Here is a 23,576-nt window from a genome sequence, read left to right as displayed (position 1 = left end):
CCCACTGGACAGTTGATTGAAAGGCACATTGCCAAATTCTATTTAGAAAACTGAAGCTGGGCAGTGCCATGTAGAAATTTTAAAAATGTGAAAGAAGAGTCCCAAGACTAGGAAAAAGCAGGCAAGCTTCCTCGTGTTCTGCATACAGCTGTGCACCTGCTGCTGCGGAGTCTATAACACCAGTATCACCACAAAGAGGTACCCTGTTAAGGACCCCTGAGCCACCAACGGTGCTGGCCACTGCATACAAAGCACTCTCAATTGCTTCATTAGCACACAGGTGACACCTAAAGAGCAGAAAAAATTGACCAAACTCTTGCCAGAGCCATATATTTTTCTGGAACACCATTGTCAATAATGGAAAACACATACTGCAGGAAGTTTTCAAATTACTAAGACCGTCATACCATTTGCCCAGCAGCATTCTTTGAGCAAGCCTCTTTTAGTGAAAGAATATGAATGGGTAACGGAATCTGTGCAAGCAAGAATCGACAGAGCACTGGGCCTTGCTGTACTATACATGGGTGGAAAAATAGGAGTGCAGACAGACTCTAAAACTGTACAACAGCACAGCCACCTCCGTTATACCAACAAGCAAAAGCACAGAAAAAGGAGAAAACAGCTATGTGACAGAATACATCAGTTATAAAATACGTGCCACCCAACAGAAAGCAGTAGAGGATTTTCATTGCTCACTGACAATGGCCAGTAACATAAAAACAGCATCAGAAATTATAAATGGACAAAAACCCACATACTATTACAAGAGGATGGGCATTTCATGTTGGACGCTTGCTTTCCAAGGTTACAAAGTTGTTTTTTGTTTTTCGTTTTTTGAGATGAAGTCTCGCTCTATCGCCCAGGCTGGAGTGCAGTGGCGCGATCTTGGCTCACTGCAACCTCCGCCTCCTGGGTTCAAGTGATTCTCATGCCTCAGCCTGTAGCTGGGACTACAGGTGTGTGCCACCATGCCTGTCTAATTTTTGTATTTTTATTAGAGACAGGGTTTCACCATGTTAGCGAGGCTGGTCTTGAATTCCTGACCTCAAGTGATCTGCCTGCCTCGGCCTCCCAAAGTGCTGGGATTACAGGCGTGAGCCACCGTGCCTGACCAAGGTTACAAAGTTTTTAAAGATGAAGAGCCTTCCAGATGATGAGGTAACTTCCTTGCTTCAAGGGTGAGACAATGAAGGCACAAAGGTGCATCACGGTTTTACCATGACTACACAGCTAATACATGACAGAGCCAAAATTTGAAGCCATGTTTCTACCACACTGCCTTTTAATAACATGAAGCCAGATACTCCCCAAAAGAGCCAAAGAAAAGGAAAAGAAGTCATCTGACAAACAAAAATCTCATATCGTCATGGTTGTTGATAAAAAGGACTCAGAGAACAAAATCCCGACGCCAAAAGTCTGTAATAAAACTCCATGGGGTGGAGTATTAATTTCCTGCGAGAGTTTTCTGAAAAACAAAGAGGGTCTTCAAGAAACAGTGGTAGTGGAGAATCTTAAAGTCCCCAGAAGTGTTCAAAGCACTGTACTTGATGAGGATATCTTCTCAGTTCAACTGCAGAAGTCCCTGAAGATTCTACAGCCAATTTCTACAGCAATCACTACATCTGCATCAGACAGTGCACTTTTGTCAGACATTCCTTACCAAATGGGCCAGATCAAATCAACTGTTTTGGAGAATCTAAGTGCAGCTCCTCTTTCAAGTACAGAGAAAAGCAAAGTGAAAGCCTTTATTAAGAAAGTTGAAAAATTGTAGTCATCAGGTAATTTGCGCTACTTTCACTATCAGGTCTAAGATTCAAGGTCAGAGCTGTGTTTCTACTTGTGCCAGGACTAGCTAGCATTCATTGAGCACCTACTATATGCTGGGCAGTGTCCTTCATATTTTATATGATGTACTATCTCATTTAATCTTCATATCAACCCTATGATGTTGATGTTTTTATTTTTATTTTTATTGAGACGGGGTCTTGCTCTCGTCAGCCAGACTGGAGTGCAGTGGCACAATCTCGGCTCACTGCAACCTCCGCTTCCCAGGTTCAAGTGATTATCCTGCCTCAGCCTCCCAAGTAGCTGAGATTACAGGCACCTGCCACCATGTCTGGCTAATTTTTGTATTTTTTAGTAGAGACGGAGTTTCGCTATGTTGGCCAGGCTGGTCTCCAACTCCTGACCTCAGGTGCTCCGCCTGTCTCAGCCTCCCAAAGTGCTGGGATTATAGGCGTGAGCCACCGGGCCCGGCTGTTGATATGTTTTTAACCTCCCCCACCTTTTTTTTTTTTTTTTTGAGACAGAGTCTTGCTCTGTCTCCCAGGCTGGCGTGTAGTGGTGTAATCTCCACTCACTGCAACCTCTGCCTCCCAGGTTCAAGCGATTCTCCTGCCTTAGCCTCCCAAGTAGCTGGGAGTACAAACGCCTGCCCCTGCACCCAGCTAACTTTTGTATTTTTTAGTAGAGACACGAGGTTTTGCCATGTTGACCAGGCTGGTCTCGAACCTCAGGTGATCCACCCACCTCGGCCTCCCAAAGTGCTGGGATTACAGGTGTGAGCCACCACGCCCAGCCTTTAATCCCCAGTCTATAGATGATAAATAAACTCAGAAGGGCCAAGTATAATGTCCAAGATTTCACTGCTAGTAGATGGCAGAAACTGGATTACAGAACGGGCTGTATACTTGGGAACTGATCCCAATGATATTATTATTGATACTATTCTCAAATAGTGCAGACCCAGAAAACAGATAGATGTTTGGTCCAGGAAAGTAATATGGGATCATGCTAAGTGAATCTTTCCTATAACAGAACATCTTGTCACTTCTTGTTTCTTATGTTTCAATTTCTTCCACTTTTTTACAGTGGTGGTTTTAAATTGGGGTTAACTGATGCCTTAGGAACCCATAGATCACTTCAAGGGGTCTATATAAATCTCTATATAAGATGTTATAGACATTATATATCTGTATCTTTCTGTGTAGATGGTATATGACTTTTATCATATTCTCAAAAAATATGGCTTAAAGATTAATAAGCACTCTTTATAAAAAAAAAAAAAGCAAAAGAGCCCCGTTCTTTGGCATAAGACACTGATTTGTTTGCAACTACTTGAATTGTATCAATAAACAAGATGATATAAAGCACAGCAAAATAACATGTGAAGTAGCAGGGAGGTTTATCTCAAGTCAAGGAAAATGTCAGCATTCAGAAGATCAAGGAAATAGAAGAAAGAAGCCACGAAAGAAGCAGAAACTGCTGCTCATGATGGCTCAGATGAGACTTATTAGACATAGATTTATACAGCAAAAGTTCTATCGAGGAGTTCAGAGATGCTTTTCCTCAGCATCTTTCTCTGAAAATAAGCACTTTTGCTACCCACTTGACACTGTGGAGGACCCTAAGGCCAGAAAACATAACTCTTGTTTTACTACCCTATCCTCAAGTTCTGTCTGCTTCTCATAAGGTAGCGAAAATGAAGACATTAGATTTCTTCAAGGCTGGCAGTCTGTGCCTGCATTTGACATAGGCATTTATAACACTTACAGGAATACACAGTTATTAAATTTGTAATTGCTGCCTAAATATATAAATGCATAATTGGTATTTACTATAACAATTATGAGCACCTTATGACCAATTCACCTTATATCTATTACACTAAAGTAACAAACTTTAAATCCACACAAGATGTTTTAAAAGGAGAGGAAAAGAATTATCTACATATTTCCTTTCATTTCTTATTTCCCAAGCTTCCAAATCCTCCCAGGATTTGATTTATCCTCTGGGGCAGAAGGGACTATGGGACGGCCCACAGCACCAGGCTCTGCCTCAGCCCCATACCCTACCTGAGGCTTGCCTGCTCCAGGTTCCAGCAGAGGGGGCTGTGCCTACAACTCAGGGTGGCTGCTCTTCCAGCTGATCTCAGCTCCCACTGACACCATGAGACCCTGGTCCCTGGTGTGTCCTAGGCAGGGATGTTACCCAGATCTGCAGGGGCTTAGTGAGGTCTACACCTTGAGAGCCAACTGGCTGGACACAACCAGTCATGCTGTTTCCATTCCCTCTCCCAGCACCCTGCCCTCCTCTGAGCTGTGTAGCCTGTTGGCTCAGGGCCTCACAGGAGGCGGTTTCCTTCTAATTCAGCTGGACCATGGATGGAAATGCAGCTTCAGCATCCTAGGATAACACTAGGGAGTGTTGGGGAGAATCACACTTTCAAAGGGCTGAGAAGGAACTTGGCTATCTTCTAGTCCAACTCCCTCATTTTACAGAGGAGGAAACTGAGGCTCGGTCCTCTTCCCAGTTCACGTCCCTACGTTGACTTCTCTGGCTCCATGAGCGAATCACAAATGAAGATTGGAGTTGGGCAGGGGCTGGCACTCAAGAGGTTGGGCCCAGGCTCACAGATGGGCTCAGAGCATGAGAGACCCCCATGCTGGGTGGGCAGAGGTTAAGCCTGTTTGCACAGTCTTCTGATACTCCAGGCCTCCCAGTTCCTCTCTGGCTTTATTTTGTTCTCTGAGAGCACTGAATTGTCAGCTCTAATCCTTCCGAAAGCGCAGTGTTTTTCAGGCGCTCTGTGTAAGTGAAACCCTAATCCCAAGGAAAACGGCCACTTAAGCCTCTGCAGCATTAGGCTGTTCTCCAAGCCCTGCAGGATTTCCTCCTTCCCTGCCTGAGAGCCCAGCCACCACCACCACTGGGGAGAAGAGGGGAGGATTCAGGCTGAAGGCACGCAAAGCCCTCTCAGAAGTGACAATAGTGACGGAGCCTGTCTCCCAAAGCTCAGGGTTGCAAAAGCACTGGCTTGTTTGTCCTGAGGCTGTAGCTAATTGTGGAGGTGGAAGGGATTCTGGCTACCCTGGGAAAGGAGTGGGGGGTCTTCCTGTCACCTTGGAGGTGACCGGCCCTCTGGGAGAAATAGGTTTTCAGGTCTTGCCTAGGTGGCTTTGAGGCCACTGGGACATTTCTGAGCCCTTGGTACCAATACATGCCTGTTTCATTGGGACAGCAGTCTTTAGGATTTCTGGTCATTCAAAAAATGTTGGGTTGACTGACCTTACTTTTACTTAGCCAACACTTTCTTCTTAAAAAGTACCAAATAACGGACTAAAAAGCTTAGTGCTGGGAGATCCCTTTTTTGGAGAATTCCCCTGTGGGACACATCAAGCATCTAAATGACATCTACAGAAGCTGGAAGGGTCCCAGTAACCTAATGAATCGTGAAAGCCGTGGCCAGTATTCTCAACTGGGCAATCCTTTATTGGCCTGAGTTGGCTATTGTCATGCACTTGATAGCAAGATCATTGATTTCTTAGAAAATATTTTGATTCAAATTCAGACTGGCCCCTTTCTCTCTCTCTGATCTCTAATGATCAAGTGAGGCCATCCTTGGAGGAAAAAGCATTCCATTTGGCATGTTCAGCCTTTTGGGCCTCACAGACAGAGGGAGGAGATGAAGGGAGGAGGTAAGAAGAAAGGTCCAAGGTTATGGGCCAAATTTGAGCTCAGCGTAGAAAACACCAGAACTATATCTTTGCTAAGACACCCCAAACCCTTCCTACCTTTGTCACCCTCCCATCGATGCTCCTCCCTCTGCAGCCCCGTTCTCAGCCTGGGTACTTCTGCCATGGCACCCTTCTGGGGAGGGCAGCCCAGCAGCACAGGGTGGCTGGTAGGCAAAGACAAGGACATGGGATTGGGACCTGGGATTGAGGTGGCACAGCTTTTATTCTGGTCAAATTTGGCCTGACTCTGATCCCAAGAGTGGATTAGTGCCTCTTCTTTTCCATATCCTTTACCTCTAGCAGTGGACTAGGAGGAAGGGAAAGAGGCCTGATCCAATGACTCCCTAGGCTGCAGGCCCAGAGCAGCCACATATCCGTCAATGTCTCATTGCTATGGAAATGCCCCTGTAATTAAATCAGAGCTGAGGTTGGGGGTTGGAGGTCCTTGGGGATGTGGCTTGCAGACTCAGGGATGTTTGGAGGAGGCTAGCCTCTTTTCTTGGGACCCTCACAGCCTAAAGGAAGGGTCTAGGGCATATGAGCATTGAGGAGCAGCCCTCTGGCTTGTTTTGGCCTCCACACTAAAGGGCTCTCTGACTTGCCACATGTCTGAAGTTGTCCTAGCCCTCTCCTTTCAAGGAGAGGAACTGTGATGTCTGTGCCCTAAATTCCTCTAGCTAATCAGGGGCTTTGAGCTGACAGACAAGACTAGGAGACACTCAGCCTCCTTCAGAAACATTTCTCAGTCTTTATTGCACTCTCCTCCCCTAGGGGCTGGCCAAGGGCTAAGCTGTTTGTTTTATGGAGGGAAATGCAGTTGCATTGGAAGGGGGTTGTTAACTACAGGAAAGAGGCAGTTCCTGGAGGTCCTCAGGATGCCCTGAGTAGGAGGAGGAGGTTTCCCAGGGTCCACACCTCTATCTGCTAAAAGGCCACTTTGCTAACCATCTCAGATGTGGGCCAGGAGGCCGAGCTTCTGAGAGTTGGCAACCCTTTCTCAGAAGCTACACCCACACTACTCACACTGGTCCTGCTGCTGTCCAGCTGTGAACTTTGCCTCTCTGGCCTCCCCCACCTCTGCTCAAATGAGCCAGCTTCTGGGAGACCAGCCTCTTCTGCTCCATCTTCCTGCCTTGGGCACTTCCCTCTTGGGCAGCATCTACATCTCTTCCTGGATCTTAGTTACAGCTTCCTTCAAAACTGCAGTCTTCAGGAATTAAGAGTCATTTCTCCCAAGCTCTTGAATAAAACCACCTTCCCCCAACCAGGATGGGGAAGCTACTGAGGCTTCCCACCTGTCCCCACCCCACTGGGGAGAAAGGTACTGTCCCCATCTCTAACTCTCTAATGTTCAGACATTTTCCCAAAGAAAACATAAGATTTTCTGCTGAGGCTTAGCAGTCTGGGAGCCTGGATAAGCCTGGAACAGGCTCTACTTTCAGAGTTGCCTGAGGCTCAGCTCTTTCCATGCCTCCTGGACCCCACACCAATAATCTATAAGTGTGGTCCTCATTCTTTGCCCTATTTGATCTCCATTATCTGACAATTTGGTGAGCAGGGGTGGGAAGGGACTAGGGGATCTGGATCTGTGATAAAGATACAACTGATACTTCCTTTCATCTTTTTTAGAATATTAAACTTGCTGAGTTTACAGCGCTTTTGGACTATTCTATTGTCTTCAGTTCTTGGGGGATGTTAACTGTTCTGTTTATTGCTTCTACTAACTTTCCCTTTTGGAAGTTTGTGTTCACATGAGATGTGTACTTTTTCATAGTAAGCTCATCATTAGCGGTGGGTTTTCCCCCCACCCACCCTGTGGGAGTCCCATGTGCCCTGGATTGTAGAATGTCTCTACAAAGAAGGTTTCTCATTGCTCCCGGTGGGGTTTCAGAATGGGTAACTATCCTGGACAAATTTTTATGTAACTTCCTGGCTTGGGTTTCCTGTGACATACTCATGGTATAAATTTAGACTCTGATCTGGCATCAGGCTTGGGGTCTCCATGTCTCATGGTGACATTCCCTGTTGCCCCCTGCTTCCTTGTTTCTCTGGGCTACTGGGATGAGTGTATGTGTTTGCCTTTCACGGACAATGTGATCCCTGTTCTGTCCCTTGCTTTATGCAGGATGACACTCAATTCTAGCTTCCTGATTCCCAAAGTCACGTTCCCTGACTGGTGTGTTACAACCCCATCCTCTCCCAGTCGGCGTCTCCCTCAGTGTAATGTCAACAGCCTCTCCAATACTGATCTGGCTTTGAGTTCCCCTCGATTTCTGGCACCAAAGAATGAGGTTTGCTGTGTATTAACATTTTTGTTGTTATATTTTATTCAGTTACGTTTTGGTGAGTTTAGCCTGCCTGGGTCCCAGACCATCAATCTCCTTCCTCCTTTACCTCTCTGTGACTAAAACAAGGGCGATGAGAGCTGCACTTGCCCAAGGCTCGGCCAGTGTGCAGCAGCAATGCCCACTAGAGGCCAGTGAAGCCTGCTGGGTGCAGTGGCTCCAGGGGCTGGTGTTTTGCCTAGTTTCTAGAGCAAGCTTGTCCAATCCACAGCCCGCAGGCCACATGCTGCTCAGGACAGCTTTGAATGTGGTCCAACGCAAATTCGTAAACTTTCATCAAACATTATGAGGTTTTTTACTTTTGTTTTTGTTTTTAGCTCACCAGCTCTCTTGGTGGTAGTGTATTTTATGTGTGACTCAAGTCATTTCTTCTCTTTCCAAAGTGGCCCAGCGAAGCCGAAAGATTGGCCAACCATTTTCTAGAAAGCATAGAACTGCACAATCTCTGACTTCCCCCAGCACTGTCCCTTGCATCTGGGCTCTCTCCTTCAGGGTGGACTCACACTGTGTCAAGGGACTCTCTCATGTTCAGAAACATCCCCAGTGACTTTGGGAATCCTGGAGTAAGTTCTCGTCTTCTCCTCCCAGATCAACATCACTGCCAGCATCTCTGGGTGCTCCTCTGTCACTGCAGCCCCGGCCAGGCATGGGGAGGGAGGCAAGGTGAGAAAGCCATGGGGAACAGGGGCTATCTTTTCTACCAGGGAAGGGAGACTTTAAGGAATGAAGGCTCCAGCGTGTAGCTGGAGCCAGAGTTCTCACTGCAGATGCTCTGACCCAGAGGGCCCTGGGACTACTGAGAGGTGGATGGCAGCCCCCTGGGGTCCTTTGGAGGGTCAAGAAGGTGGTGAAAGGTACCAGCCACAGCCGTCCAACCTGAAAAAGCCTGGGGCCAGAATGCCCCTGACCCATTCTCTCATGTAGCTGGTCCCTTTTTCTTTATCACTTAGGAGAGACTCGGCTCCGTTCCAGACCAGCAGCCTAGAGCCGTGGGCTGGAGAGAAGAGATGCCGCTGAGCTAGAGCAGCCCAGCGGCGGAAGGGAAAGTGGGTGATAAATTTAAATAACCAGCTTGACTTGGCAGCTTGCTGAGTTGTGATGCAGTGAAATTAAAATCTCGGCAGAACTTGCAAACACTACCCAGCAAAATCAGTCTCTCTCCTTGGTTCCCTGATGGAAGGCGGGGAGGGGAGGCTACGGGGCTGAGCCCTAGCCTCTGGCAGCCACCCTTGCTTGCAATGTGATTAGCTGTGTCCTGGCCCACTGGGCCCCACTCTCCCCTGCACACAATAGTCCAGGTTCCTCTGTCCTCTCAGTCCTGACCTTGTGGAATAGCTGCATCAAGTGGCTGGTGAAGTTTGAAATCAGCCTCCAGTGCCAGGAGGTGGCAGGAATCTCAATAAGGTCTGGCTTTTCAGGTTGGGCTAGGGCATTCCCTCATCCCCTAAGGTTTGCAGCCGCAGCTGCCAGTCCTGGGAAAGAAGATGAGCAGGGTACCTGAGACATGGAGGATGAAGAGGGCTCCTTGAACACCTTGGCACTCCTAAGTCAGGCTATGGGCACAGGGTGACCTAACAGCTCCCTTACCTTTAGCACACACCTCCCCAGCATCACCTACCCACCTGAAAGAGCCTTCTTTTCTCTTCTCCCACCAAAGCCCTTAATATTTGCCAAAAAAATAAGTTTTTAAAGACTCTTTGAGGGCAATGTCCACAAATATACTAAGGACCTCTCTCAAACACCAGTTCTACCTGGAGCCCGGTTCTCACAGATGCCAACATATTTCTAGAAGAACTCACCCAAAGTCCATTCTCCTGTTTCTGTTCTTCTTGCATCACTGCTCACTACTACCCACAATATCCTGGCCTGAAGGCCAACACGCTGGACCCACTGCTGAGATGGCCCATGGAGTCTGAGCAATGCCCCATTGCTCACCTTGACAGTACCTCTAGCAAATTCTGTTTGTCCCCATAATAAACACATCATAAATCATTCATCTTTAATAGATTATGCAAATTAGGAGGACATAAAATCAACAAAGATCAATAACTGCAGCAGTTTAATTGCCAGCAAAAACAGTTTAAGAATGAGCATAATCTGCAGCTCTTTCTTGGGTAATGGCGCTATTAATCCAAACACTGGATCTTGGCCTAAGTGTGGAAAAATCATTCCCTACCCCATCCCCATCTTCCCTCCCCCACCTCTCCACACACTTCTTTCTTTTTGGTAATTTCCAGTTTCTGAGAGTTTCCCCGTCATTACCACTGGTGAACAGCTCCGAATGTTAATGGTTCTGCTTTTGTTACTCCTCGCTTGATTGAAATGTCGCATACAGATTGAGATGTTAGTGCTAACTTGCCACCTGGGAATGTCAAGCTGGGTCTGAAATGAACTTTTCTCACACTTGGATCCAGATGGATCAGCCGGAGATGTTCCCAGGCTGAGCTGGGACTGTTCCAGGGCCATGGGGGGGAGGCGGGTGGGGGCTGCTCAAGGTGGAGGCACTTCTCTGCACCAGCCTCTGGGTCTCCTACGGCAGGAGCCCTACCCTGAAGATCCATATCTCCACCCCAGGAAGTGCTCGCCTTCTGGACTATGGCCTGAGCACTGGGCAGCACATGGGGTTAGAGAAGTCTCCCAGGTTCTCTTTGACCAGTGCTTGGAGTGGCCATCTTTGGGAAGTGACCACTGTACCTCTGAGCAGGTCAGAAGAAAGGTGGCCTCTGCCTTGGGTCAGAATACCTAGCAGGTCAGAGAGCTTCCCAGCTGGGCAAAGAGTGGCTCCTGCTGAGGGCCATTCGGTCATGGGCTATGTCCTGGCCCAGCTAACCCAGCTAAGGTCGTCACTCCCGAAAGCCCAGTCCAGGTCTCCAACACTTCCAGAACTCAGCCTCTGACTCCCTAGCCAAAGATCTAGGCTGGAAACAGTTGTACCAGTACAGCCCCTTAGGGAGAGGCTGGGAAAGCTGACAGGGCTCTCCTAAACCCCCAGGTGGAGGCTGGGTGGCCACTGAGCCCAGCTCAGGCTCAAGTGCAGCTGCACTCAGACCAGCTCCCAGGCAGAACCAGGGCCCAGTCCTAGAGTGCGCTGTGCCTGTTCCCTGTCTTTGCTGCTGGCTGTGCAGCCCCACTGCCGGGTCCCCAGGCCGCCTCCGCTTGCCTCGCTCTGCAGGTAACGCCTCAGTGTCTCCCAGTCCCCACCGAGACCCTTCTCAATCATCCTGTCTCCCAAGGAACAAACGGCACATTGGCTTTAGTGTCTCCAGAATAATTAGGTGAATTTTAATAACACCTCAATGTGTGTCTCTCCCACTTGGGCAGTCTCCTGGCCTGGAAACCCTTCTGCAGTGGCACGCGCCTTCCACAGGCTGGAGCTCTGCGGCCTTCCCCGGACCCCACCTCCCCTTCCAAACTAACTGGCTCTGCTGCTCTTCATCTGTAGGGGCTCCTGGCCATGGCGCCCCTAGCTCTGCATTTGATTGTGGGCCAACCCTGATCCTACCTGGCCTTGAAATCAAGCCTTGGTGTCAGTGACTTCTCGGGGAAGCAGGAGGAAGGCTGGAATAATTGTACTCATCTCAAACTCCACAGAGCTGGGTTCCATGCCCTCAAGCCCAAAGCCATGGTCACCCACACTGCCTGGAGGGAGTGGGAAGCGGGTCCCCCAGGAGCCTTGCAGACACACGTGTGGAGGCTGGACACTGGGTACCCATGCTCCACTCTCACCAGCCTCACTTATTTGCCTTCTGCAGATGTCTCCACAAGAGGCTCATGATTCTGGGCAACTTGGGAGAGGGAAGAGAAACAGGCAAAGGGAGAGGTGAAGGACAGGAGGAAGAACTGGCAACAGCCCCTCCTAGCATCAGCCTTTCCAGGTTGAAGCCCACAGACACCCTGACCCCAGTTTTTTTCTCCCCACATCTGCACACACCTGTTCAGGAAGCACCCTAGTTTTAGAAGCCTCGTTCTTTCTGTAAATATCATGGCGGGGGATCTGCTCATCACACTGGGCCCCAGATGGCATGGGCTGAGGCACCCTCCACTGAACGCGGTGCCCCCACCCTCCTGGAAGCCCTCTTACCAGTCACAACGGGGTATGTCTGCGTGCCTGACACATTGCTGCCCAGCTCAGGGTTGGTGGATGCAGATAGACTCGACTTGACTTCATCAAGCCCAGGGGTCAGGGCTGGGAGGGAGTACTCGTTCCCCTGGGAGGAGAGAGAAAAGTGACAGCTCTCTATTGATGCACACACAGAGAAAGGGCTTGGTGTGCAGATGGGGAGGAGGAACGGGGAGCCCTCCCAGATGGGGTAGAAAGAGATGGTGGGACAGAGGGGAGATGCGGGGGGGCTTGGCGGATGATGGCAAGCTTTGTGTGGGTAGGAGCAGACCTGACTTGGTGAAATCGGAGGCGCAGCACCCTTTACACATTTTGGGCAGTTATGCCAGCACCCTTTATGTTTCTGTAGCATCTCCTGCCTAAGCACCCCCGAAGGTAGGGTGTAGTAGTGGGGATCCCCTTGTTGAGAGACACGGGATGTCGAGGAACCTTGGGGAGGAGGGGGAACCATGGCATGACTGGCAGAACCAGTAGCTGGGGGAAGGGCCTAGTGGGGCCTTCAGCCTGGCACTGCCGGCTGCTCCGGTATGGGCGCCCCTTTTTTAAAAACAAACAATGACAGCCCCATGGGCCCCTCGCTCTCTGCCTGTGCACTGGGGTATGAAATTGGGGAGGGGGAGAGTCCACATGGCTAACAGAAGGGTAGGAGGGGGGCAGTCATTGACTCTGAAAGGGTGTCCTGCCCGAAACACTCGGGTAATTGCCTTTTTATTGTAGCCACGGCCAAGCCAGACCCCAGAGCTGGGCAGACCAGGAGCCTGCACAAAGCAGGAAAAGTTGCTCTGATTAATATTACGTTAAATTAAAACTGATTTTCTGCTCTTTCGGGTCCGTTTTTTTCCCTTCCGCTTCCTGGCCCCCCCAGAGCACCCCCTCCCCTCCATGGCTGGACGGGATTGCCTCGTCATTTCCAATTCCTTCTCGTATTGATCTTCCTGTAGAAATCAGTTTTGTAATTAGCTGCAAATTAGGCCTTCTACTGGGGGTGAAGCTGCCCCCTGATTTATCACCAGAGTAATTCGCTGTGATCGGAGAGAAATTAAAATGAACTCAATTAGGCTTCGGATTTGCTTTATGGGCCCTGCTCCGAGTTTCAGGGGGAAAAATGACTGTGCTGGTGTTTAATAGTCTAATGAAAGTAAATAAAGGTTATTCATTGTAATACAGCCGGGGACTCAGGGAGGGTGCACCGAGCCGCCCGCCTCGGCCGGCTCCTCCTTTGTTGGTTTATGGCTCAGGGCACCTTAAAAAGACTTTTGATTTTTGTTTTATGAAGACAAACAGCTTATGGGATAAAAGGACGGGCGGGGAGAAAGGCGAGTGGCTGGGAGCTATTGGAGTCTTAGAGTGGAACTGTAGCGTGCGAGGCTGTGGGGCTGCACTGACGTGCATGTGTGGGAGCGTGTGTGCGTGCGTGCAAGCACAGCAGTGCTGTGTTGTACTGCGACCGTGGGCCTGGCCTGGGCCGCATGTGTAGCAGGGATGGGAGTGTGCCCCTGTGTGTAAGCGGGTGTGCTGGGGGCTCTACCCAGCGTATGTGGGTGGAGGCATATGCTAGGGGTATACTGAGTTGGTAATCTGGGGACAGCACACACCCACTGGCTCCATGCGGCTACCGGGACTAGCTGTGAGTACTGTGGGCTGTGGGTGGGGGAGCAGGTGGACAGTGGTGTGTGAACACAGTACTGTGGGCTGTGGGTGGGGGAGCAGGTGGGCAGTGGTGTGTGAGCACGGTACCGTGGGCTGTGGGTGGAGGAGCAGGTGGACGGTGGAGTGTGCACAATACCGTGGGCTATTGGGGGGAACAGGTGGACAGTGGTGTGTGAACACAGTACCGTGGGCTGCGGGTGGGGGAGCAGGTGGACAGTGGAGTGTGAGCACAGTACCATGGGCTGTGGGTGGAGTGTGAACACATGCACACCAGCACATGGAAAAGTTCGGAGGCGGTTTTTGCGTTGTGCGTTTTGCTGGTGTGTTGTATGCTGTGCCCCATGCTGTGTGTCCTGGGCTGCTCAGTGTCTGCAGAGAGTGTTGGGTGTAAGTGGTAAGCTGCCAGCCTACCTAGGGTTCCATCGAATGGCTGGCTTGGGGAGCAGGAGGCAGGCACAGGTGGGCTCTCCTGACACTGGGCAAGGAAAGCTCCCCAGGCTAGCATAGATTTTCTGTAGGACCTGAGGGGCTGTGGGCAAGGGACACAGCAAGAGGATGTTCCTGAGTACTCCATGCCAGAACCACGGAGAAGTGGAGCTAGAAGGGACTTGACAAATCCTACATCCAAGCCCTTCATTCTATAGATGGGGAAATTGAGGCTCTGAACAGAGATGATTTACCCAAGGCCATACTCTTGCATCCAGAACTCATCATTTCTAATTACTATATACAGACCATAAAGATTTGTCTTAACGATACTATACTGTCTCGTGTAAGCCTGTTCACACTGCACACACACAGAACACACGTGTGTAACACATACAATGCTGGCTATGCACGTGGTGTTTGGTGAATGAGTTCTTGAGAGGCCTTGCTCTGCTGGTTCCTTTCTACTTCTGCAAGCAGAAAGCTCCCTCCTCACCTGTTCTGATTTGATGTGCTCTGATGCCTGGAAGACGTCAGGGTAGGAAGGACGCTCAAAGACCCGATCCAAAGCTTCCAGCTGCTGCTGGGTGAAGGTGTCAGCTCGCAAGTGCTTCCGCAAACTGTCCACGCCACTCTGGGAATCTCCATTGGGGACTGAGCCCTCGGACACATCTGGAGAACACATGGACACTCAGGGCATTAGCGCCAGGCCAGCAGAGGCACAGGAACAGTGCAGGGCAGAGAGGTGGGCACCCGGCCCTGGAGCTCTGCACCCCTATGGGACCCCCTACTCTCAGCCCTAGGCCAGTGGGGCTGACACCAGAGGGTAGCCCTGCCTCAGAGACCTGGCTGAGGAAGCCCAGGGAACAGAAGGACCTGAGGACCTGGTAAGAGATGGAGTGGTCACACTGTGGGGTCAGGAAGGATTAGCCAGAGGTGGAGCCAGCGGGCTTCCAGGAGCCAGCTCCCCAGGGCATGTCTCCCTGAACCACCCCCTGCCCCCAAACCAGGGCCGGCCTGGGGAAGAAAGAAGCTGGGTGTCTCAGACGGGCATTACTGAGCCTGTGGAGAATTGAACTCGGCTCCGAGATGAATTTCAGTTCCACTGATTCCAAGGGTTGAAAACCATCAAATTTCCAAGGCCGAGTGTAACCTGGAGACTGGGTGAAGTAATTAACTTCGCCCTGAGGGAGGAGGGGCTCTGAGGCAGAGCTGAGGCACTCTGCTTGGGTTGGGCCAGGACTGAGGCCAGAGGGAAGCCAAGCGGGAGGAAAGAGGTGTCGCTAGAGCAGCAAAGCTCCCAGTTGGACAGAGCCCACAGAAGGGCCCCCGTGGATGCCGCTGTGCCCCAGCCACCTTCTCGGCCTCTGTCTCCAACCTGGACCTGGGCTTAGGCCTCCTACAGGAGCCAGTTTCTTGGTTACCTGGTTCCTCCTGCAGGTCTCCAGAGGGAGCAGAGACTTGTCACACTGGTGCCCGCTCCCCCTAGGCTACCGGTCAGTCCTGTTTCCATGTCCCCTTTCCCCAGGTGTTCTCAGCCCTTCCCTATCCCTGCCTCTAGCCTCGGTTCCCTGGCATTTTCAAGGTGTACAGTAGGCAATGTGCCTGCTCTGCAGCCTCTCCCTTAACCCACACCTTGCAACTCCCCACAGTGGGGTTTCCCCGACAAACCCTACACCAACTTGGTCACTCCTGGGCTCTCCTCAGCCCAAGACCAGCTGAAGAGCCTTGGGCCTGGGGCCAGCCCAAGCCGGAGGCCCCAGGGTGTTCCTCTGGGACTGTTATATGTATCAGTTTATAGGTGATTATACGATATGATATAATCAATATTGCATTATATACAGTAACACCGTACAGTATCATTCAGGAGACCATAGAAAATATTACATATTGATTAACTCAACCTGCAGCCATCCTCCCTTGCTGGCCTCCCAGACCGAGCGTGGGGTCTGCTTTCCTAATGTGACCTCTCATCTTCCCTCCATATCTATTCTGGAGGGGGTAGGAAAGCAAAGAAAGTGCGTGCGTGTGTGTGTGTGTGAGAGAGTGTGTGTGTGTGTGTGTGTGTGAGAGAGAGAGAGAGAGAGAGAGAAGGAGAGACAGAAAGAGAGGGAGAAAGAGACAGAGATCAAGACCAGGACCACATCTGAAGCAGACAGACAGCGGCAGCTTCAATATTTGTTCCCATGGACACAAAACTTGGTGGTTGTGGTTTTTCAGTGGAAGGCTCTGGAATCATTTCAGTCTTATGGGATGTGTGCATCAACATGTGAGCTGAAAGTTGGAGTGTGGTGAATTTATTTTTCCCTTTTGTGTGAGTATTGTGTGTCTATGCACTTGTACACAAATAAACATCCAGATAAACAAGGGTCTGCGTGTGTTGAAATGAGAATGAGAAGCTTTCTGGAAGGAAGTGTGTGTCTGTGTGTGATTGCATGAGGACCGTGAGGCCACATGCCCCATTTCTCCTGTGCCTGCTTCTTTTTTCAGGATGTGCCATCATCCTCATTTCACTCCCTGTAGCTATTTGCATGTCCTATTGTGTCTGATTCTCCCTTCCTGGAGCCCTCCTACCTTTTGGGGAAATCAGAGTCTCAGGGCTGAGGAAGGCATCAAGTGTCTTCATATATGGTTATTGCAGGGGCAGAGAGGGTGTATTTGTGAGCGTGTGTTCGCACATTATGTGTGTGCATGTGTGGCAGGACTCCCCTCATGCCTCTGTGTAGATTTGTGTATATGCCTATCTGTGTGTGGCTTGGCTCACTGTGTGTGTGCGCGTGTGTGTGTGCGTGTGTGTGTGTGTGTGTGTGTATGTAGGGCCTGAACTGAAGCTTTGTCCTCAGGTCACTGGCTGGAGGAGTCTCTTTGCCTTCATTTATTCAGGGGCCCTTCAGATCTTGACAAATCTGTCACTCTAAATTTGCGAGAGATTATGGTGCTCTCTCCCCGGCCCGCAGAGAGGTGATATATGATATCTGCTGCCCCTATTGATTGCCTGATCTGGTGGCAGAGGCCGGCGAAATGAACTTGAAATGAACATCATGCCTCAACTCATTGTGCGTATAATACACTACTTAATCCCACATTTTTCAGCCGCTATGGAATTCAATTGATCAATCATGTTCCACTGATAGTACTGTTTTAGGGGTTATTGCTGCTCCCTCCACTCACTGACCTTTTTATTTATTTATTTATTTATTTTTTGTATACTCAGGCCCTGGTGGTAAGACAGGTTACAGAGGCAGCAACGGAGGGGAAGGGGGAGGGAAGGGAGGCAAAGGCTAAGGAAGCCTGCTACTGGAAGAGGTGGCAGTGGGAGGCGGGGAAGCAGAGGAGAGGGAAGTGGGGAGGAGAAAGGAGGTGCTAGAGGAGAAGGAAAACAAAGTGGTGTGATGAAAGCATGCAGAGAACCCCCGCCCCGCAGAGAGGCTGGAGGAGGCTTGCGGGAACTCTTGTAGGAGACGGAAGGCAGCAGTCATGATGAATGGCGAAGGAGCACAAAGAAACTTATGTGGAGCAGGGAGGTGAGCCGCAGGGCCGGGGAGAGGGCAGCGGCATTACTGATGGGGGACAGCCAGCCAGCCCTCCAAATCCACCACACGTCCGTCCAGTAGGCTCTCCCGGCTCTTTCCAGAGGAGGGGGTGGCGTCCTTCCATCAGCTAGGGAAGGAAGAGAGGAATGAGGCCAAGGAGAGAAGGCAGGAAGGGAAGGAGGAAAGGGGGTTGGGAGAAGCCCTGGATCAGAAGGTCCAAGGAGGAGAAACTCAGGGAAGGAGGAAGCCCAGAGGCACGGAAGGGCAGAAAGCGGGAGGGGAAGAAAGGGAAAAAGCCTTCCGCGCCAGAAGCTGGAAGCCCGGCTGGGATGAGGACACTTACTGCAGGAACAAAACCAGCTGGCTCTGCTTTGGCTGAAGCCTGGGTGTCCTGCTACCTGGTGCCCAGGGCCTGGGTGTCCTGCTACCTGGTGCCCAGGGCCTGGATGAGGGTGGCTTTCCAGGGGAAGGAGAGGAGGAGGAAAAGGAGAAGAGAGTAAAGGAGGAGGAGTCAAAAAGGAAAGAAGGAAGACAGCTGTCAGTGCTGACCACCTAGAGGGTTCTCCGGGGAAGATGGGGAGCGAGCTCAGCATGGGGCTTTCCAAGGGCAAAGTCTCAGATGGGACAGCAAGGAGGAAGAAAGAGACCCCTGTTAGGCCCAGCTGTTGAAGGGCTGTCTGGCAGAGCTGGGCTGAAACAGAGGTGGAAGCAGAAGCCAATCTTAATCTAGGTTTCTAGGACGTAAAAGCCGATCTTAATCTAGTAAGCAGGGAAGGAAAGCGCGTAAGTGATTACACAGCATCCATTTCAAAGAAGATCCCCTACCCAACAGCCCCTTTGCCCCCATGCCCAGCAGCCAGTCTAAGAGCACCTTGTGGCAGGGACCGTGACTAATGCATTTCTGCAGCTCCAGCATCAGGAATAGCCCCGAGTAGGTACTCAGACTCTTCTGGGTGGTATTCAAAGCCATACCTCTGGCAGAAGGTTTTGGGACTGGCCACCTGACTGGCCTGGCACCACAGGACACCCAGTCTCTCATCAGGCAAGCCCCACACATCCCTGGCTAGCAGATTTGCTATCCCCACTGCTTGTTAGCCTCTAACAGCATCAACTCTGACCCGCAGGCCTTTCCCACTCTCAGAAACACCATCCTGCCCATCTCTGGTGCCTCTACCAACGCACAGACAACACTGTGTTCCTGGTGAGCAGCAGAACTTAACCCTGGGGCTTCTGAGCTGCCATCCAAAGCAGGTGGCAGAGGCTGCTTGAGACTGGGGCCTGGAGAACGCATCTACATTTGAGCTCCCTGCACCAAGAGGGCTGGAGGCTGCTGGTCATGTGTCCTGCACGTTCAGGAGCAATTCTGATTTCCAGTATTCTTCCCCATTCTCTGGTCACATTTTTAGACTGGGTCTGGAGGTGGCTGTGGATTTAATAAGACCAAACAGAGCAAGGAAGGGACCCTGTGCTAGTCAGTCTCCATAGAGGGAGGGTTCAGCCTCATTCTCCGTCTGCCCCCTGCCCAACTCCCATTCTGCAGCAGCTCACAAGTATCAAGAACTCATGACATGCCATTGCTGTTATTTACAGAGCTCATTCAATCCTTCCGACAAACCTGTGGGGGAAGTACTATGATACCCATTTTAAAGATAAGGAAGCTGAGGCAAAGAGAGGTTAAGTAGCTTGTCAAAGGCCATGCAGCTAGTAAATGACAGCCACATTTGAATCCGGGTCTGAGTACAGAGCCTGCCCTCGAAATCATTTCACTCTGCAGCCTGGGTGCCAAACACAGTGGGCCCAGTTGAAGGCCACTTGGCTCCATCCAGGGCACAGCCTCCCTCTTGGCATCCCTCATTCTCTGCCTGGCACCCTCCCCAAATGGAGGCTACAGCCTGTGGCACATGTGCTGGCTGAGTGCAGACTGTGCCCAGATGATTAGGGGATGTCTGGTCCAAATTCTTCATGTTACCATAACTAGCAGGGGTGGGCCGTGACTTTTCCAAAGTCACACAACTGGGGAATGGGACTCCCAGGACTGGGCCATTCCAGGTGCTCTGTCCACTGTGGCATGAGCACTCTCAAGGGGGTGAGCTGCCACAGGTCTTTTTGGAACACGGATAGTATGTAAATAAATTAATTCAATTAAACAAACTGCTGAGTCAAAACTTTGACATAGATTATTCTTTCAAGGATAACAAAGCTCATATTGTCTTCTTCTCTGACTGTTTCATATTTGCTTAGCATTTAACAAAAGGTCTTCATAGATCTAGGGTATTTGGTCTTCCCAACCACTCTCCAAGGTAAGTAGGGATTCTAATCCCTTTTTACTGGGGAGGAAACTGAGGCTCAGAGTATATAAGGTGCAGGGCAAGTGGCTGGCTCAAGGGAACATTTACTGGGGATCTTGGCACAGGGCAGGTGCCCCGACAGCTGTGGACTAAACGGACAGACAGAGTGGCTGCCTGCCCAGCCAGAGCCCAGAGTGTGGGGCTGCTGGCAGCAGGACCCGAGTCTCCAGGCAAACGAAGAGAACTCCAAAACCAAAGATCAACTTGACTGGAAGGAGAGCTGCTGGTGTGGTGACAGTGGTTACTTCTTGATCACAAGCAATTTTTATTTTCTTTTTATCTAAGTTTTTCCATATCGTCCAGGCTTTGTGCAATTAGTATGTGCTACTTCTAGAATCACTATTAAAAATGTCTTTACTCCTCAACTGAAAGATCTCATCTCCTCATTCATTCAGCCCTGCCACTCACTCCCCGTCTATTCCTGGGTGGCCCTGGAGCTGGGCCCTATCTCACACCTCTCACCCCAGGTCAGGGCCCTGGTACTGGCCAGTCATGAATGGAGTTGTCCAGTGGGGTCTCAGCAGCTTGGGGAGGGGGACACTCCCTGAACACTGTCTTGGGAGCAGGGCTAGGGACAGAAGGGTCACTGCAAGGGACAAGAGACAGTTGGGGGTGGTGGTAATAGATAAAATGAAATAATGGGCCAGGCATGGTGGCTCACGCCTGCAATCTCAACACTTTGGGAAGCTGAGCCTGGAAGATTGCTTGTGTCCAGGAGTGTGAGACCAGCCTGGGCAACATAGCGAGACCTTATCTCTACAAAATATAAAAACTTAGCTGGGCATGGTTGCATGCACCTGTGGCTCAGCTACTCAGGAGGCTGAGGCAGGAGTATTGCTTAAGCCTGGGAGGTCAAGGTTGCAGTGAGCTAAGATAGTGCCACTGCATTCAGCCCGGACAACAGAGTGAGACCCTGTCTCAAAAAAAAAAAAAAAAAAAAAAAAAGGAAAAGAAAAGAAAGAAAAAGAAAGAAAATGAAAATGAAATGATGTCATTTCCTCTGTCAGAAAGCACCAAGGCTCATCAAAGTCTACAAAATCAGGATGGTATGAATGGGGTTGCCCATCAAATCCCAGGAAGCAAGATGAGGTATTTGAAAAGAATTTAAGTATAGCAAAGAATTACACTAACTTTGGCCATGTGCGGTGGCTCACGCCTGTCATCCCAGGACTTTGGGAGGCTCGAGGCGGGTGAATCACAAGGTCACGAATTCGAGACCAGCCTGGCCAACATGGTAAAACCCCATCTTTACTAAAAATACAAAAAGTTAGCTGGGTGTAGTGGCGGAGGCCTGTAATCCCATCTACTTGGGAGGCCTGAGGCAGGAGAATCGCTTGAACCCAGGAGGCGGAGGTTGCAGTGAGCTGAGATCGTGCCAGCCTGGGCGACAGAGTGAGACTCTGCCTCAAAACAAAACAAAACAAACAAACAAAAAAATTGCACTAACTTCAGTTTTCTAAGCTCAAATACAAACATCTATCTGTCTATGGAGAAAGTAATGATATTAGGGCTTTCACCTACACTCATCAATCTCTTCAAACTTTACAAGGTGCTTATTATTATTCTCACTTTCTAGAAAAGGAAATAGAGAGGCAAAATTATTTGTTCAACACCACAAAGGTAGGAAGCAGCAGAGCCTGGATGTGAACTCAGGGACGTCAGACTCCGAAGCTCTCTCCATTCTGCCACGTTTGCCTTCTCTGTCAAGGATCCATCATCACTTTCCGAACACTTACTGTGTTCTGGGCAGGCTCAAGGTACTTTATGCACATTATCCACAGTCTTCACAGAACACTTGGAAAAGTGACACTGCTAGTTCAATTTTACAAACGAGGAAACAGGCTCAGGGAGAGTTCAAAATATGTGCAAGATTGCACAGCTGGCAAGAAGCAGTCTTGGGGAAACGGAGTCTTTATCCGCAGGCAGAAAATGACCTCAAAAAGTGATATGGGAAGAAAAGAGAAAAGTGTGGAGGCAGCGGGAACAGTGGGTGATGGGCCTCAGGCCTCAAAGGCTGGGGGAGCAGTGGGGCTCAGGGGCCAGCTGTGCTGGGGATGGGGCTCTGCCCGTTCTGATGGTGGCCTCTGCTCAGACGGTGCTCTCTCTGCCTAGCTACTCCACACATTACTTCCGCCTCTGAGGGGTTCACCCCCAGGCTGCCCCCCAGTCTTCTCAGCTGCCAGTTGTTGCAGTTTCAAACTCAATTGTTCTCCTCGGTAGTGAGGCAAATGGAGTCATTAATTACCTTCTATCGGCTGGGCTGAGTTCAGAACGCGATCAATATCCCCGCTTGTCATTCAGGGCAGCCCGCCTGTGCAGCCCCAGCCCCACCCCCACGGCAGCACAGCAGAACCAGGGAGATGGAAGTCCAACTGGGAACAGGGAGTGAGGTTTGGGAGCTGAGGAATGGGGTGGCTCCCCAGAGGTCAGGTGCTGTCCAGACTGGTAGAGGAGGGAGGATTGATGGATTGGGGGGGTGAGGGTTCACAAGGGAGAGTGGAGGAGGAAAGAAAAGGAAGGAGTGTTCCAGAATGAAGAGAGAGGTAAGTGAGATAGGAGATGGGAGGAGGAAGAGAGGATGAGGGGGAAGTGGGATTCGGGCAGTGAGGGAGGAATAGATAGGAAAAAGGAGAGGGGAGGGAAGGGGCTCCAGAGGGCCAGGCTGGGAAGGAGCTATGGTGACACTGCTTGTCCAGGGAGATGGATGATACGCCTCATTGCCTTCCATCTTTAAACTGGACATTCACTGAGTCTGGCCTGGCCACAGTTCCCAAGCCAAGCTCAAGAGGTGGGCATAAAGTGGGCCAGGTGCAGTGGCTCACTCCTGTAACCCCAGCACTTTGGGAGGCCGAGGTGGGCAGATTGCTTTAGCTCAGGAGGTCAAGACCAGCCTGGTCAACATGGTGAAACCCCGTCTCTACTAAAAATACAAAAATTAGCTGGGTGTGGTAGCATGTGCCTGTGGTCTCAGCTACTTGGGAGGCTGAGATGGGAGGATCACTTGAGCCCCTGAGGTGGAGGCTGCAGTGAGCTGAGATCATGCCACTGCACTCCAGCCTGGGAGACAGAGTGAGACCGTGTCTTAAAAAAAAAAAAAAAAAAAAAAAAAAAAAAAAAAAAGAGGTGGACATGAAGAAGGCTTTGGAAATCTGGCCCAAACCTTGGCTAGGGACAAGACCAGGTTCTGCCCAGCCGTCTAGCCCTAGGAAACTACCTGCTGTACTTGACTAAGCCCAGCTTCTAAACACTCAGTGAGTTCATGAACAGGGAGAGGCTGGGGTAGCTGTGGGCCTGCCTGACCTCAGGCTTGCTGTGCCCATTCACACCCACCAGCCTCTATGGACACTAATGGTACTGGTGACCCTAACACAATGCTGCACCAGAAGTAACATCTCCTGGGTTGAAATCCTAGTTTTGTTGCTCACTTGCTATAAATCTCCTGAGCTTTTCAGGATTGAGTTTCCTCAGACATATACAAGAGGGCTGTTAGCTCCTCCCTCACCATTAATTTCTCCTTTGTCTGCATTCCAACAGCCATCTATCCAAACCTTTATTGTAGAAATAGCACTAATAATAACTAAAACAGATCCAGTTTCTACTTGGATACCAGACACTATACTTAACACGTATATACTGAT

The 23,576-nt window shown here is 50.2% G+C and overlaps 1 protein-coding gene across 21 annotated transcripts in view; it reads right to left on the bottom strand.

The window, feature by feature from the left end:
* PAX2 (paired box 2) overlaps positions 1 to 23,576 on the bottom strand; it is a 93,781-nt gene that overhangs the window by 8,021 nt on the left and 62,184 nt on the right. For all 21 annotated transcript variants that reach the window (XM_045361387.3, XM_045361388.3, XM_015456583.4 and 18 more), the window contains 2 exons: positions 14,554 to 14,729; positions 11,943 to 12,069 (listed from right to left, as the gene is read on the bottom strand). In XM_045361387.3, the coding sequence (XP_045217322.1) occupies positions 11,943 to 12,069; positions 14,554 to 14,729 (303 nt within the window). The remainder of the gene's footprint in view (positions 1 to 11,942; positions 12,070 to 14,553; positions 14,730 to 23,576) is intronic.

Source organism: Macaca fascicularis, chromosome 9 (genome assembly GCF_037993035.2).
Source record: "Macaca fascicularis isolate 582-1 chromosome 9, T2T-MFA8v1.1".
In the NCBI taxonomy this organism is placed as follows: Eukaryota; Metazoa; Chordata; class Mammalia; order Primates; family Cercopithecidae; genus Macaca; species Macaca fascicularis.
This window is presented reverse-complemented; position numbering and strand designations above follow the sequence as displayed.